Source organism: Myotis nattereri, assembly GCF_964212035.1.
Source record: "Myotis nattereri genome assembly, chromosome: 4".
Taxonomy (NCBI): domain Eukaryota; kingdom Metazoa; phylum Chordata; class Mammalia; order Chiroptera; family Vespertilionidae; genus Myotis; species Myotis nattereri.
The window spans coordinates 38,703,302-38,715,479 of NC_138079.1; the positions used below are offsets into that span (position 1 = coordinate 38,703,302).

At 37.5% G+C, this 12,178-nt stretch overlaps 1 protein-coding gene across 4 annotated transcripts; it reads right to left on the minus strand.

Moving 5' to 3' along the window:
- Positions 1–1,026: 1,026 nt before the first annotated feature.
- ANKRA2 (ankyrin repeat family A member 2) lies at positions 1,027–12,170 on the minus strand. Of its 4 annotated transcripts, none has more exons than XM_081089427.1 (9): positions 11,815–12,170; positions 8,742–9,117; positions 7,930–8,088; positions 6,068–6,133; positions 4,075–4,172; positions 3,470–3,595; positions 3,098–3,164; positions 2,312–2,392; positions 1,027–1,549 (listed from the first exon to the last, which is right to left on the minus strand). In XM_081089427.1, the coding sequence occupies exons 2-9, from the start codon at positions 9,028–9,030 to the stop codon at positions 1,494–1,496; spliced, it is 942 nt and encodes a 313-aa protein (XP_080945553.1). In that variant the 5' UTR covers positions 9,031–9,117; positions 11,815–12,170; the 3' UTR covers positions 1,027–1,493. The 4 variants fall into 4 exon arrangements, with proteins under 4 accessions (XP_080945553.1, XP_080945555.1, XP_080945556.1 ...); XM_081089429.1 differs by having other exon boundaries at positions 8,729–9,117; XM_081089430.1 differs by having other exon boundaries at positions 8,729–9,117; positions 11,679–12,154.
- Positions 12,171–12,178: the final 8 nt, after the last annotated feature.

Here is a 12,178-nt window from a genome sequence, read left to right on the forward strand (position 1 = left end):
TCAATGCAGGAGCTGCCCCCTGGTGGTCAGTGTGCATCATAGCGACTGGTTGACTGGTCATTCCTGTCGTTCCAGTCGTTCGGTCGTAACGGTCATACAGATCCTCTCTCTTGGTAAGCTATCTCTAACCTTCAATTTAATAGGCTATGCATCAGTAAACTAAAATGAAATTTTTAAAAATGGTGTCTGATTCTTTGATGGCCTCAGAATTCAGAAACATACTTTTCAGTGACTCTCCTCACTTTTCATGACAAAATACTTATTAGCATAGATTCAATAAGAATCTGTCCTTTTTACCAAGATATAATTAGACGAATAGATTGTTCAAAGAAAGCCATACCCAGAGCGCTATATTTAAAAACAATGCTCTTAGTCAGGTATAAGAAGTCCATACTAAGGAACAAGGGTTCACTTTATCTGTGGAGTTATGCCAACAAAACCCTCCCCCCAAGACTGGCCTGGTGCCAGCCTCTAGGTCCTGATCTGACTGGTGGTGAGGAAGGTCACTTCCTGGAAAGCCAAGGATCTTAGCAAATTTTGCAGACCTCAGGAAGGGAGGAATTTACCCCAATTAACTGATACTGTAGGTGAAATCTGGTGGAAAGATTTCTTGGGCTTAGTCCCCTGGCCTTGGAATAGGGGAGCAAATAATTGAGGCTGTTAAAAGTCTGAGACCCCTTATGAAAGTTTCTGAAGAGAGGGTAATTTTTTAGCCTAATTAATTTCTCAGTAATCTAAGGCTCTAGTTTTGCAGAGAAAACTTGAGGCCTACCTATATGATTAAAATGCTGTGTGTGTGCGTAAATAATCAAACCTAACAAGATCAGCCTTTTTGTGATCAAGAGGAAAATATTCTAAATATCCTTCTAGAAATGACAATCAATAAATCTTTGTTGACTTATATTCAATTTATTTTAATTATATTGTTTGACCTAATGGAGTGCCCTGGAAGGACAGATGGGTTAGACTAAAAATTCTAAAGGAATCCCTTAATAACCTTATATAATAAAAAAAACCAAACTAGCATGCAAACTAACACAAAATGTACTTTATTTACTTATAACATCTTGTAAACAATCACACTGTGCACTTTTAATTCAATAATAACATTTTTCCCCCCATGAATTTATAGCAAACCCTATATAAAGTCAATGAGTTAATACAAGAGTACAGATGAATAGGGTAGAATAATTTCTGAAAATGTTAAATTACAGCACTTGATACAAAGACAGATAACTATCTGTACCATAAAAATTTACATGCCACAAAACATTAATTTATAATTTTAAATATGCCATAAAACACATTTATAAAAGAGCATCAACATTAATTTTATTATAAACCAGTGAATTACTCAGAAGAATATTTATTAAAACTTAGTAGAAATCAGTAAATATTGCAACTGAGGTAAAAACTTATAAGTAAACAAAACTATCATTTATAAGAGCCAAAAAGTAAAAGGAAGGGCAGACAATACTTTCTGACGACTCTGCCTACTCCTTGATATTTTGAAGCAGCTTCAATAGATGTGACTCAATAACCTGTTGAACTAGAACAGATAGGTGATCAAGACCACAGCATGCTGATTTAAAATTTTTTTAAAATAATTATCAAATTCAACTTAACATCCCCAACTTTTTCCTAAAACAAAGTTATTTCTAAGTAGATACTTAAATACACTTAACATTGAGTTTCACTGACTTAGTAATTGCCCAAGTCACTGAATTTTCAGTTCTTGGTTTTTAAATTTTGAAACTGAAGGAGAATTCAGAATACAAGGTTTTAAGGAACAAAAAAGGGCAACTATAAGAGCAGTGTATAGTTTGCTATAAAAATGTGAAACACATCTTGTAAATAGGCGTGTACTTATCTTCCAGCAGCTAATTATTTGGGTTGGTAAAAAGTAATAGTAACAGCCCTAACTGGTTTGGCTTAGTGGATGGAGCGTCGGCCTGTGGACTGAAGGGTCCCAGGTTCGATTCTGGTCAGGGGCATGTGCCTTGGTTGCGGGCGCATCCCCAGTGGGGTGTGCAGGAGGCAGCTGATTGATGTTTTTCTCTCATCGATGTTTCTAACTCTCTATCCCTCTCCCTTCCACTCTGTAAAAAAATCAATAAAATATATTTAAAAAAAAAGTAATAGTAACAAATTCATTTCTAGACTGTAGGAATTTGTTGATTTCACCCACAGTTAAAAGTACATGTCAGCAGTTAGGGTAACATGCAATGTTCTACTACTACAGCGATGAAAATGGTTTGTAGTATTTACAAAACTTTACTAAAATGAAAGCTGAGCACTCTAAAATACTTACCACTTCTATAGCCCAGGGCTACAGCCAAGTCCATAGAATTATATCCAGAGTCGGTTTCTATTGTTGGGTCAGCTCCATTTTCTACACCAAAATAGAAAAAATCTACTTAAATAAATGAAAATGCGGATATGGTTGTCTATTACTGACTCATGTGCAAATAGCAAGACAGATTTTCAGCAAATTTAGAGAGCATCTTCAGGATGGCCTGACAAAGACCAGAGCACATGGACTGCACAGGATTCATTTTGGTGAGCCGAAGGGAAGACCCTTCAAACCAACCAGCATCCTCTAGAGCAGCTGAAACTCACAAACAACCAGAGACAGAACTTATGCACAAAGATTCTGCAAACAGAGAAAACAAGCACACGTGATTCCAGAGGAAAGCAGCCAGGACAGATGCTCCGTTTGCAGGCCTGCTGTGTGATGGAGCTGCCTCTCACACGGGCAGCGCTCTGGTAGCAGGTGCAGCACAGTGAACGGCAGCAGGATTGCTGCATTTAACAGTAATTAATGATTCTGCTAAGTAAGACCACAGGAGGCCCAGTCAGCCCTGGCTGAGGAGCTCAGCTGATTAGAGCATTGTCGCACTACACCTAGGTTGCAGGTTCAATCTTCGGTCAGGACACATACAAGAGTCAATCAATGAATGCCTCAATAACTGGAACAACAAATCAATGTCTGTCCGTCTGTCTCTCTCTCCCCTTCCCCTCACCCCCTAAAAATCATTAAAGAAGTAAATAAAGTCCTCATGGCAGTTTCTAAATATTTTCATTTTTATCTGCTTACCTAAGAGCATTTTTACACATTTCACATGATTTCCATGTACAGCATAAAGCAAAGGTGTCCCTCCATTCTACAAAAGAAAAAGGTAATTTCATTTTCTAAGGTGAGCAAGATTTGAAGAATTTAATGCTGCTGTCAGAAGTTTTACAAAGGATTGGGCATGTAAATGTAGTTTAAGGTAATTTTAATATTTTGTGAAAAATACTTAAATCAGAATTAGTAACAGAGTTTATGTTATTAACTTTTTCTTCCAGGTGTTTAATTAAGTTAGTGAATTATTCTTCCAAGTATTTAATAAACTTTATTATGTCTTCCCAAACCAAATAAATCCTAGAGTTTGTTATACTAATTTAAAAATCAGTGTCACAGACTCACCCAATCGTATTCATTTACATCAACTCCACAATCAAGCAGCATTTTGACAATATCTGTGTAGCCTTTACTGCATGCCAGAGACAGTGCACTTTCGCGACCTTTTCCTAAAAGCTGGGGATCAGCACCCTGGAGATACAAGACTCTTCAATTCATTTAAACAAGAATACTGTTGTTTCTGTCAATCATAATTACAGTTCAACACTTAGGTCAGGTAATGTCCTGGGGTTAATAAAGAAATAACGCAAACTTCTATCCATGGATGCTCTTGTTACCAAGGTTGTCTGGATGCTTCTATCTCAATCCTAACTATCCTTTCACTCTGGAGTCAAATTATATCTCTATGAAGCTTCTCCTACAGGCTGACAGTACTTTAGTTCCCCTTGCACTTAGAGGGGCTGGGCTTTACATGATCTTTCACTGTTTCATGTATGACTAGTCTTGCCTGCCCAACTAGATCCAAGTTCCACAAGAATGTGATAAGCATTTAAAAATCGTTTGGATCCTCTACCATTACATCTAGTTGGCTGGAGATACCAAAACTTTACTAAAGCCTTAACTGAATTTAAGTAACTGTACATATACATTTTCTGAGGCATTTTCCTTACATTCTGAAGTAGAAACTCTACCACAGCTATTTGCCCGTGTGCTGCAGCCCACATCAGAGGAGTAAATCCTTCTTCATCCGTGTGATTGATAACATTTTCTATTTAAAAGAAAAGCAATTTTTGTGATCTAATTTAACAACCACATATTAATATCACTATGAAAGTACTGGCATTCTAAAAAGTTGGTTATGTTACTCAATGAGGATCACTTTGTGCTGACTTTTTTTCACTGAAGTCCTGTTATGTGTTGCTGTAATTTGCACTGACTGTATTAAAATGTGCCTCCATGTATACAACTAAGTTCAAATAGCATGTTATTTAAAGTATAAATTACCAGACATGACATATATAATGTTAGGTACAAGGTAATCCACAGAACACTGGGCTGGTAATTAGGAGACCAGAGTTTGAATCCTGCCTGTGTCACTTTCTAAAAGTGTTATTCTGGGCATGTCACTTAATTTCTTCAATACACAGAATAATACCTTACTTATCTCATGTGTAGCTTATATAATAGCCCTTAGCATTACATAAGTATATACTATTATAAAAACTCTAAAATTTTATTAAAGCTATCTTCTAGTCTATAACTAACATTGCTGCCTCTGAATTTAATTCATTCTTGGTGGTTTGCTAAAACAATATAATGTGAAGACTGAATACTTTGAAAGACAGTACATGTAATTCTGCCGTGAATCCCATTTTTCCCCTTAGATTCAGTCTACTAGTTATAAAGGCCACTGTTTTCCCCCTAAATTTATTTAGTAGCTTGAGGATGAAACCTTCAAATATTTATAAACAAACAAAAACGTAATGATGAAGTAAGTCTTTCTTATAAAAGATCGATGATTAAAAAATAAACATCTTTTATCATGCACACTGTGTTCAATCAATAAAGTTGGGACCACTGTCTAACTTCTTGGAAAATGAAAATAAATGTAAAGCTTGATCTTTATCTCATTACACCAAAACATATTTCACATGTATCAAAAATTGATATGTAAAGAGGAAACCACAGAAGTCCTAGATAAGACATGAATGAATTTATTTATAATTTTAGAGTATGAAATCCTTTCTAAGCAGGACATAAAACTGAGAAGTCACAAGGAAAAAAGTAAATTTACTGCTTAAAAATGTTAAGCGTTTGAAAAATATCATAAAGTCAAAGGAAAAATGACAAACTGGAAAAAATATGTAACATAAACAACAAAAAAGCAAATATCTTATATTTTTATAAGGGTTCACAGAAATAAACATAAAAGGAAATTCAAATATGCCATAATTTAAAAAATGTAAGCAAAACCAGTATGAGATGCTATTTTTTAGATTAGTCTGATAATATCTTATGTCAGTGAGGGTATGGGGAAATAGAAATTCCACCTCTGGTGTGACAATAAGACAAACATCTGGCAACAAATAGAAAAATTCATATACCCTTTAACCTAGCAAATATTCTTGAAGAAATTTGCCCGTGGAGATACTTAAAAAGAATGCCAACAACATTGTTACTTAATAGCAACAAATAGAATCAACCACCACCAGGGGGACTAGTCAAAAAACAAAAAACAAGGTATATGTATGTGCAATGCAAAATTGGGACCTACAAAAAGAATAAAATAGATCTTATATGCTTAAATGGAAAGATTTCCAAAATTTTAAGTGACAAATAAAGGGCAGTATTTTTCCTCTAGTGTAAGTAAGGAAAAGCACATACACATTCTCACATACAACTCCAAATATAAATGGAAATGTTTTCTAGAAGAGTTTTCTGAAAATATAAGAAAATTATATTTGCTTTTGGGGAAAAGGCTAGGCTGGTAAGAGAAGCTATAACTTTTATACATTAGAGTACGTAAAAATCTTATATGCCTGGTTAAGATTACACACCATTTTTTAAATCTTTATACTTTCCTGTCTAAAAAGAAAAATAATAACAACTTTAATAAATCCTATTAAAATTGTTTTTAATATATTGTAACAAATAGGCTATTACCTTGTTCAATACGAGTAGCCAGGTAGAGCATCTCTCCCTGAGCAGCTAACTGATGAACAGATAGAGCTGAAACAATACCACAGAAAGCTTCATGTATATATGTAGGGTACACTTTCATAATCGCATTGCTCATGTTTGTGCAGAAATTTTCTTCTCCACAACAAAATCTATCATTTTATTGATTTAAAAAGTCTAACTAAAATATACCCTAACTAAAATATACCCTAACCTAGCTGGTTTGGCTCAGTGGATAGAGAGTCCACCTGCAGACCAAAGGGTCCCAGGTTCGATTCCAGTCAAGGGCATGTACTTTGGTTGCAGGCTCCTCCCCCGCATAGGCCCTGGTCAGGGCTTGTGCAGGAGGCAACCAATCGATATGTTTCTCTTATATTGATGTTTCTCTCTGCCTTTCCCTTTCTCTTCCACCTTCCCTAAAAATCAATGGAAAAATATCCTCAGGTAAGGATTAATAAAATATACCTTAACACTGCAAGTAGTCATTCTGTATCTGAGAATTGACTCTTTTAAGGTAATTCTGACACCTGCAAAGTGTTATTAATTATCAATGAATATGCACATTGTTATCATTTATTACTAACAGTACAGATTGTTACTGACTTTATCAATCAAAGAAATGGCTAAGGCACTTAATTTTTAAAATAGCATCTCTCTTCCAAACTTGTAAGAAAGTTGGATCTAACAGACAAAGACACACCTTTTGTCTTTTCATTGATTCAATCTACTGAAGTCCGAAATATCATTATTTCAAGACTCCATGGGTTTTTCTTAACTTTAGGAGGAGTGAGGTGGTAAGTGACAGCTGAGCTTGAGAGAAAATTCTTGAATGCAGACCTAGTTGTGGCGAATTTGGTATGTGTCCTTAGATAACTGATTAAACAGTTTTGTCTGTAACATGAGGCACATGAATCACATGATCTCTAGATATTTTGAGATCAATAATTCTATGGTTGGAATATTTTAAGACAATCTCTTTATTTTAAACAAAACCAAATAGGCACTGTTCTATGAGAGTTCACATTAAAAATTAGTATCACTGCACTGGTATGATTGGGTGGCCTTAATACAGAAAAGAAAGCAATTGGGAGGCACATGCAAGTAAAACAGAAATGGCCAATAGGTGGAGTAAGTCACATGCTACAGTATGCAATTCAAAATCAGGAGGAATCTAATATCTCCAACGTAAAGATATATCTATTTCACCATACATTAGGATATAGATGCATTTACATTATATTCTCACATATAGTTCCTAACATCAAATTGCTAACTGGTTGTCTCTCATTAACTTACCCATACTATACAGAATACAGTTTATATAGAAAAGCTTCATTTTATTTCTTCTAGAATGAATATACAGTTTTTTAAAAAAAATGTGGACTGAAAGTATTTTTTAAAAGGTAGTTTCATATTTACATTATTATATTCAAATGAAAAATTACAGTAGCAATCAGTCAGCTTTTACTACAAATAACTCGTGGTTCAGTTGATCTAGTTTACAAGCACAGTGTGAAGCCTGGCACTCAAAGAACACAAAAACACTCACAATGTCTTACTTCGCACAAAGTTTAGACTAACTCGTTGTTTTTATAGTAGATTATAAAGGTTTTAAGAATTAATATTTCAATCTGTATTTGTTTTAAACATAGAAACATAAATTATGAACTATTTTTTGATTATGCAGTAATATGTAAAAAAGTTTTAAATTACTAAAACTATGAACACATCACTTCAGCTTTCTAAAATGAAATATGCATTTAATGAAAATATGTTTCAAAACCAAACTGTTGAAACCATTATATTAGTAACAAGAAGAGTTGAATACATCAGTGGGAACTACTTACAATTTGCTAACAGAGGTGTGGTTGAGACCTCATTTCCTCTGTGCTTGTTGGTTAAGGTAGTTGACTGTTTTATGGGTGAGAAGTGCTTTGTTGTAGAGGGAGTGTAGACATGCCTGACTTGGATTCCCGGGGAAGGAGATGTATGGATATTGCATTCAGCTAAGTAAAAGAAATTTAAACACATTAAAACAATACGGTAATGACAAAGCATTTCAAAGTTCTATGTCAGTGCTTACATTAAAAAGGAAATACATGAGGTAAATCTTCAACTGTTTCTCAAGTGATATTAAATTATTTTTGCCATAAAGTCTGGACTATGAGAGTGAATGTTCCAGAAAAAAATTTGTGTTAATGTTGAGCAATTTATTTTTGGAACAGTATTTTTATTCAATAGAGTGTTGTAAAGTAAGTCTACAATATGATGACAGATTTCACTGAGTTAAAGCACAGAATGCTAATGCTAATCAAATATTCATGGAATAAGGAATATTAAGGTAATTCACTTGTAAAAGACAATAATATTTTTCTCCTATGGTTTAGAAAGGAATAATAGAAACTTTATTAGAGAATTTCTAAATAAACAAAGGTTAAACAAGAAATTTAAAAAACTCAACATGTACTTATGGACATTATGTAACATGAAGTCATTTAATTTTCGTTTCTGTGAGACTCTAGAAAATCATCTTAAAAGATGACTTCCAAATTTTCTTCCTTAATTCAAAATCTCATGATCAGAAAGGAATGAAAAAAAGAACACACTCTAAATAAACAAAAACAAAACAAATGCAGATATTTATACCATAACTTTCAACCTTTAAATAGGACAGATGCCACCTCCAGGTCCGAGTTAACCTGATCTTGAATATTTTTACTATCCTCTTCATTTAAGGACTTCACAAATCGAGAACACACGTTCATATCAAATCGGTTAGGCAATATGAATTTCATCCCCATGGCAACACCCTGTGCCGATCCTTCTTGTGCATTTGAGTCCAGCTGATGTTCTATTTTAATGTCTGGCATGCCAGTTAGACTATAACTGCTGGGACACTCTTCCACTATCAGCTGGGCTCCAAGATCCAGATTTGCTGATGTGGCCATGATTTCAACTGTAGTTTCAATAATTAAAACATTTCTTCATAATTTCTCTTGGTTTTTTAAGAGTGGCATCCAGTGTATTCTTGAAATCTGAGTATAAAAAAAATCGGAAAGAAATTAAAAGTATTATATCAACTTAGGTAAAAGTGCATAAAATAATCATTTTCAATCAAGTATGCAAACAATATTCTTATAAACACCTATTAATAAGAGAAAGCATACAATGTTCATAGGTAGAGAACCCTGGATATAAATCCAAGCTCTGTCATTTATTAGCTGAGTGAACCTTACAAGTTATTCAGCCTCTCTAAGTCTCAGCCTCACTTGTAAAATGGAGATACCTCCACTAATCTCACAGGATCCTGGTAGACCAAATGAAATACAGTAACATTTTCACCTTCATCACTAAGTTCCAACAAATTTCAATTACTCTTTTCTCCCCTTTCCTATTTTTGAATATTGCCAAATGGATGAAAGATCAGGCTAACAAGAAAAAATAAACTTTCATGTGAAAACTTTAACCTCTCATCTTAGGTTCATTTTTTTAGCGTGCTATGTTTGTAAGTGGCTCTCAGTGTGAATTTAAGACAGCATTCATGTTTGTACTCAAGTCTACTGGCATGTACAATACCGGTGATTCCTAGATAGTGGGAGACTGTACAAAGCTTTGGTTATGATGAACTGGAGATATATTTCTTTATCAGTTTTTGTTCAAATCATGTTACCAGATTAATAAGATTTTTATGAAAATAAAGTGTGGAGATTATAGATTGGCTTCCTTTGCTTTAGCATCTCTAGGACATTAGGATCAGAGTAGAATTTTTGGATCTCAATCTTTGCAATAAGTATTAAGAATACTTTTTTTTCAAATATAGGTCATCAAGACATGAACTAAAAAAATGCTCTCAATGTATAGATTATAAGCACACCATTTACTATTATTTTAAAATTAGTTTTCAGTAATCATTGACACTTCCCTATGGACCTTAATATAATTTTAAGAGAAATTTCACTATTTTACCTAAAATTGGTTCTAAAAAAAAGAACTCCAAGACATATAATTGTCGCAGATTATAATCACCGAGACATGAAAACAACATCCAATTAATTGTTTCATGTTAGAGTTTCCTGCCTCTTAGAATTTTGAGAGGGTGCAGGGTGTTTAAAAATGGAAGAATGTCTTAGGATCACAGTGAAGCAGAGGTTGGTAAACCATACATTTACTGATAAACATTCTCCAAGATTGATCCTTATAGCAATCCACTGAGTAGTCAGGGCAGGCAGTCACTATGTCCACCATAGAGAAGAGGAAATGGGAGCTCATGGGTATGAGGGACCCACCCCGCTCTTCTGACTCCATCACACTGTCCACTAAAATAAAGCAGCACTGCCCTAGCCGGTTTGGCTCAGTGGATAGAGCCTCGGCCTGCGAACTGAAAGGTCCCAGCTTCGATTCTAATCAAGGGCACATGCCCGGGTTTTGGGCTCCAACCCCAGTGGGGGACTTGCAGGAGGCAGCTGATCCATGATTCTCCCTCATCATGGATGTTTCTATCTTTCTCTCCCTTTTCCTTCCTCTCTGGCATCAATAAAAATATATTTTTAAAAAATAAAGCAGCACTAAATTAATCCCAAACTTCCAAGACAGAAAGAGTTGAAGAAATAACACATTGTAATAGTAATTACAAAAAAGAAAGTAACAGATAACGAAGTCAGTACCAATCAGCAGAAGGAAAGAAGGAAACCAGAGCAGAACGTAAGAATGAATGGTGTTTTTTCCGGTGAGAGCCAGCCAGCCCTACAGGCTCTTACCCTGCGGGGGCCTAAGTGCAACTCCCCCGAGCTCTCTCTGCACCCTGCATATATTTCTAGTTCAGCACTTATCATTCTCTTGAAAATTCCCATTTCAACTCCCCCAGATGGAAAACCCCTCTAGGATGGGGACTACTCTTACTAGACTTTGCAACACAAAACAGTGCCTGGCCCTATCAGGTACTCCATAAATGTTTTCTGACCTAAACTTTAACATCTTCATATTCTTTTCTACCCTGAAAAGACCCTGCGTTATGCTCAACAAACATCTGCTGATTACATCTGGTGTTCCATTCCCACCATCACGACTAGCTAGCCGTACAGCCCTGGACAGACAACGCATGTAAAGTCTTCTGAGACTCATTTTATTCACCTAGAAAACAAAAATGGTTGAAATAAACACGTCTAATTGTCTTTCCAGCTCGAAACACCTTCCATGTAATAAATCAGGGTTTACAGGAGCAACTCCGGGCCTTTGAAGGGAGGAGTGCAAACGTCCTTGGGGGAGGAAGGAGCAGAAATACATAGGACGCTATTCTGGCCCTGCTCTGGAGAGGAGCAGCGAGGTTGACTGGTTAGGCCAAAAATTGGAATTGCGGGGGGGGGGAGGGGGTAGGTGATCGGTAAGAGAAGGCGGAGAGAAAAACAGGTAAGGCCAGGGAGAGCTGAGACCCCTCCATCCACCAGCGCGCAGCGAGGGAGGGCGTGAGGGGGGCCCCCCCGAGAGCAAGTGGGCACCGCGCTAGTCCCCGGGACGCCGACCACGGGCGCCCGCTCTCCCCAGCCCCGAGCTGTCCCCCAAGGAAAGGCGAGCGCCAGGAAAATGAACGATGCCTCACGGGCGACAGGTGCCCGGCGTCCAGGACCGGAGCCCGCCACAGGGAGCCTGTGCCGGGGAGGGACGCCCGCTCCGCCGCCAGCTCCGCCCGGGAGGTCCCGGCGCGGCTCCGGGGGCAGGCGGACACTCTGGCTCACCCGCGGCGGGCGGGTCCGGGGGACGGGGGCCTGAGGCCGGCCGCGGGCGAGCGCAGGGCCTCGCGGCCACCTTCGACAGCCAACCGCGAGGGGGGCCTTCCCATCTGCGGCCACAGGTTCACTACAGGCCCTCGAGCCCCGGCTTGTTTTGACCGCGACGTCACTTCCGAGTTCTTCTTTCGCTTTCGGGGCGAACACCGCGCCGCGTCCAGGCAGCCGGGAGGCTGGCCAGGTCCTCTCCCGCCGCCGCGCCGCGCGGGGCTCGGCGCCCGAGCTCTACAGGGACGGGGTCATTTCAGTGGGTCACTCTGAGTGACTGGAGCAGAGCCTAGTCTCGCCCGTGGGCCCCGCCCCTCCCGATAAG

What these genes read in the sequence shown, in the direction of transcription:
- ANKRA2 (XM_081089427.1), bottom strand. Translation starts at nt 9,030, where the DNA reads ATGGCCACATCAGCAAATCTGGATCTTGGAGCCCAGCTGATAGTGGAA. An exon ending in CACACCTCTGTTAGCAAATT is followed by an intron (nt 6,134 to 7,929) that starts GTAAGTAGTTCC and finishes GTATTGTTTCAG; the next exon opens with CTCTATCTGTTCATCAGTTA. An exon ending in AGCCCTGGGCTATAGAAGTG is followed by an intron (nt 1,550 to 2,311) that starts GTAAGTATTTTA and finishes TATCTGTTCTAG; the next exon opens with TTCAACAGGTTATTGAGTCA.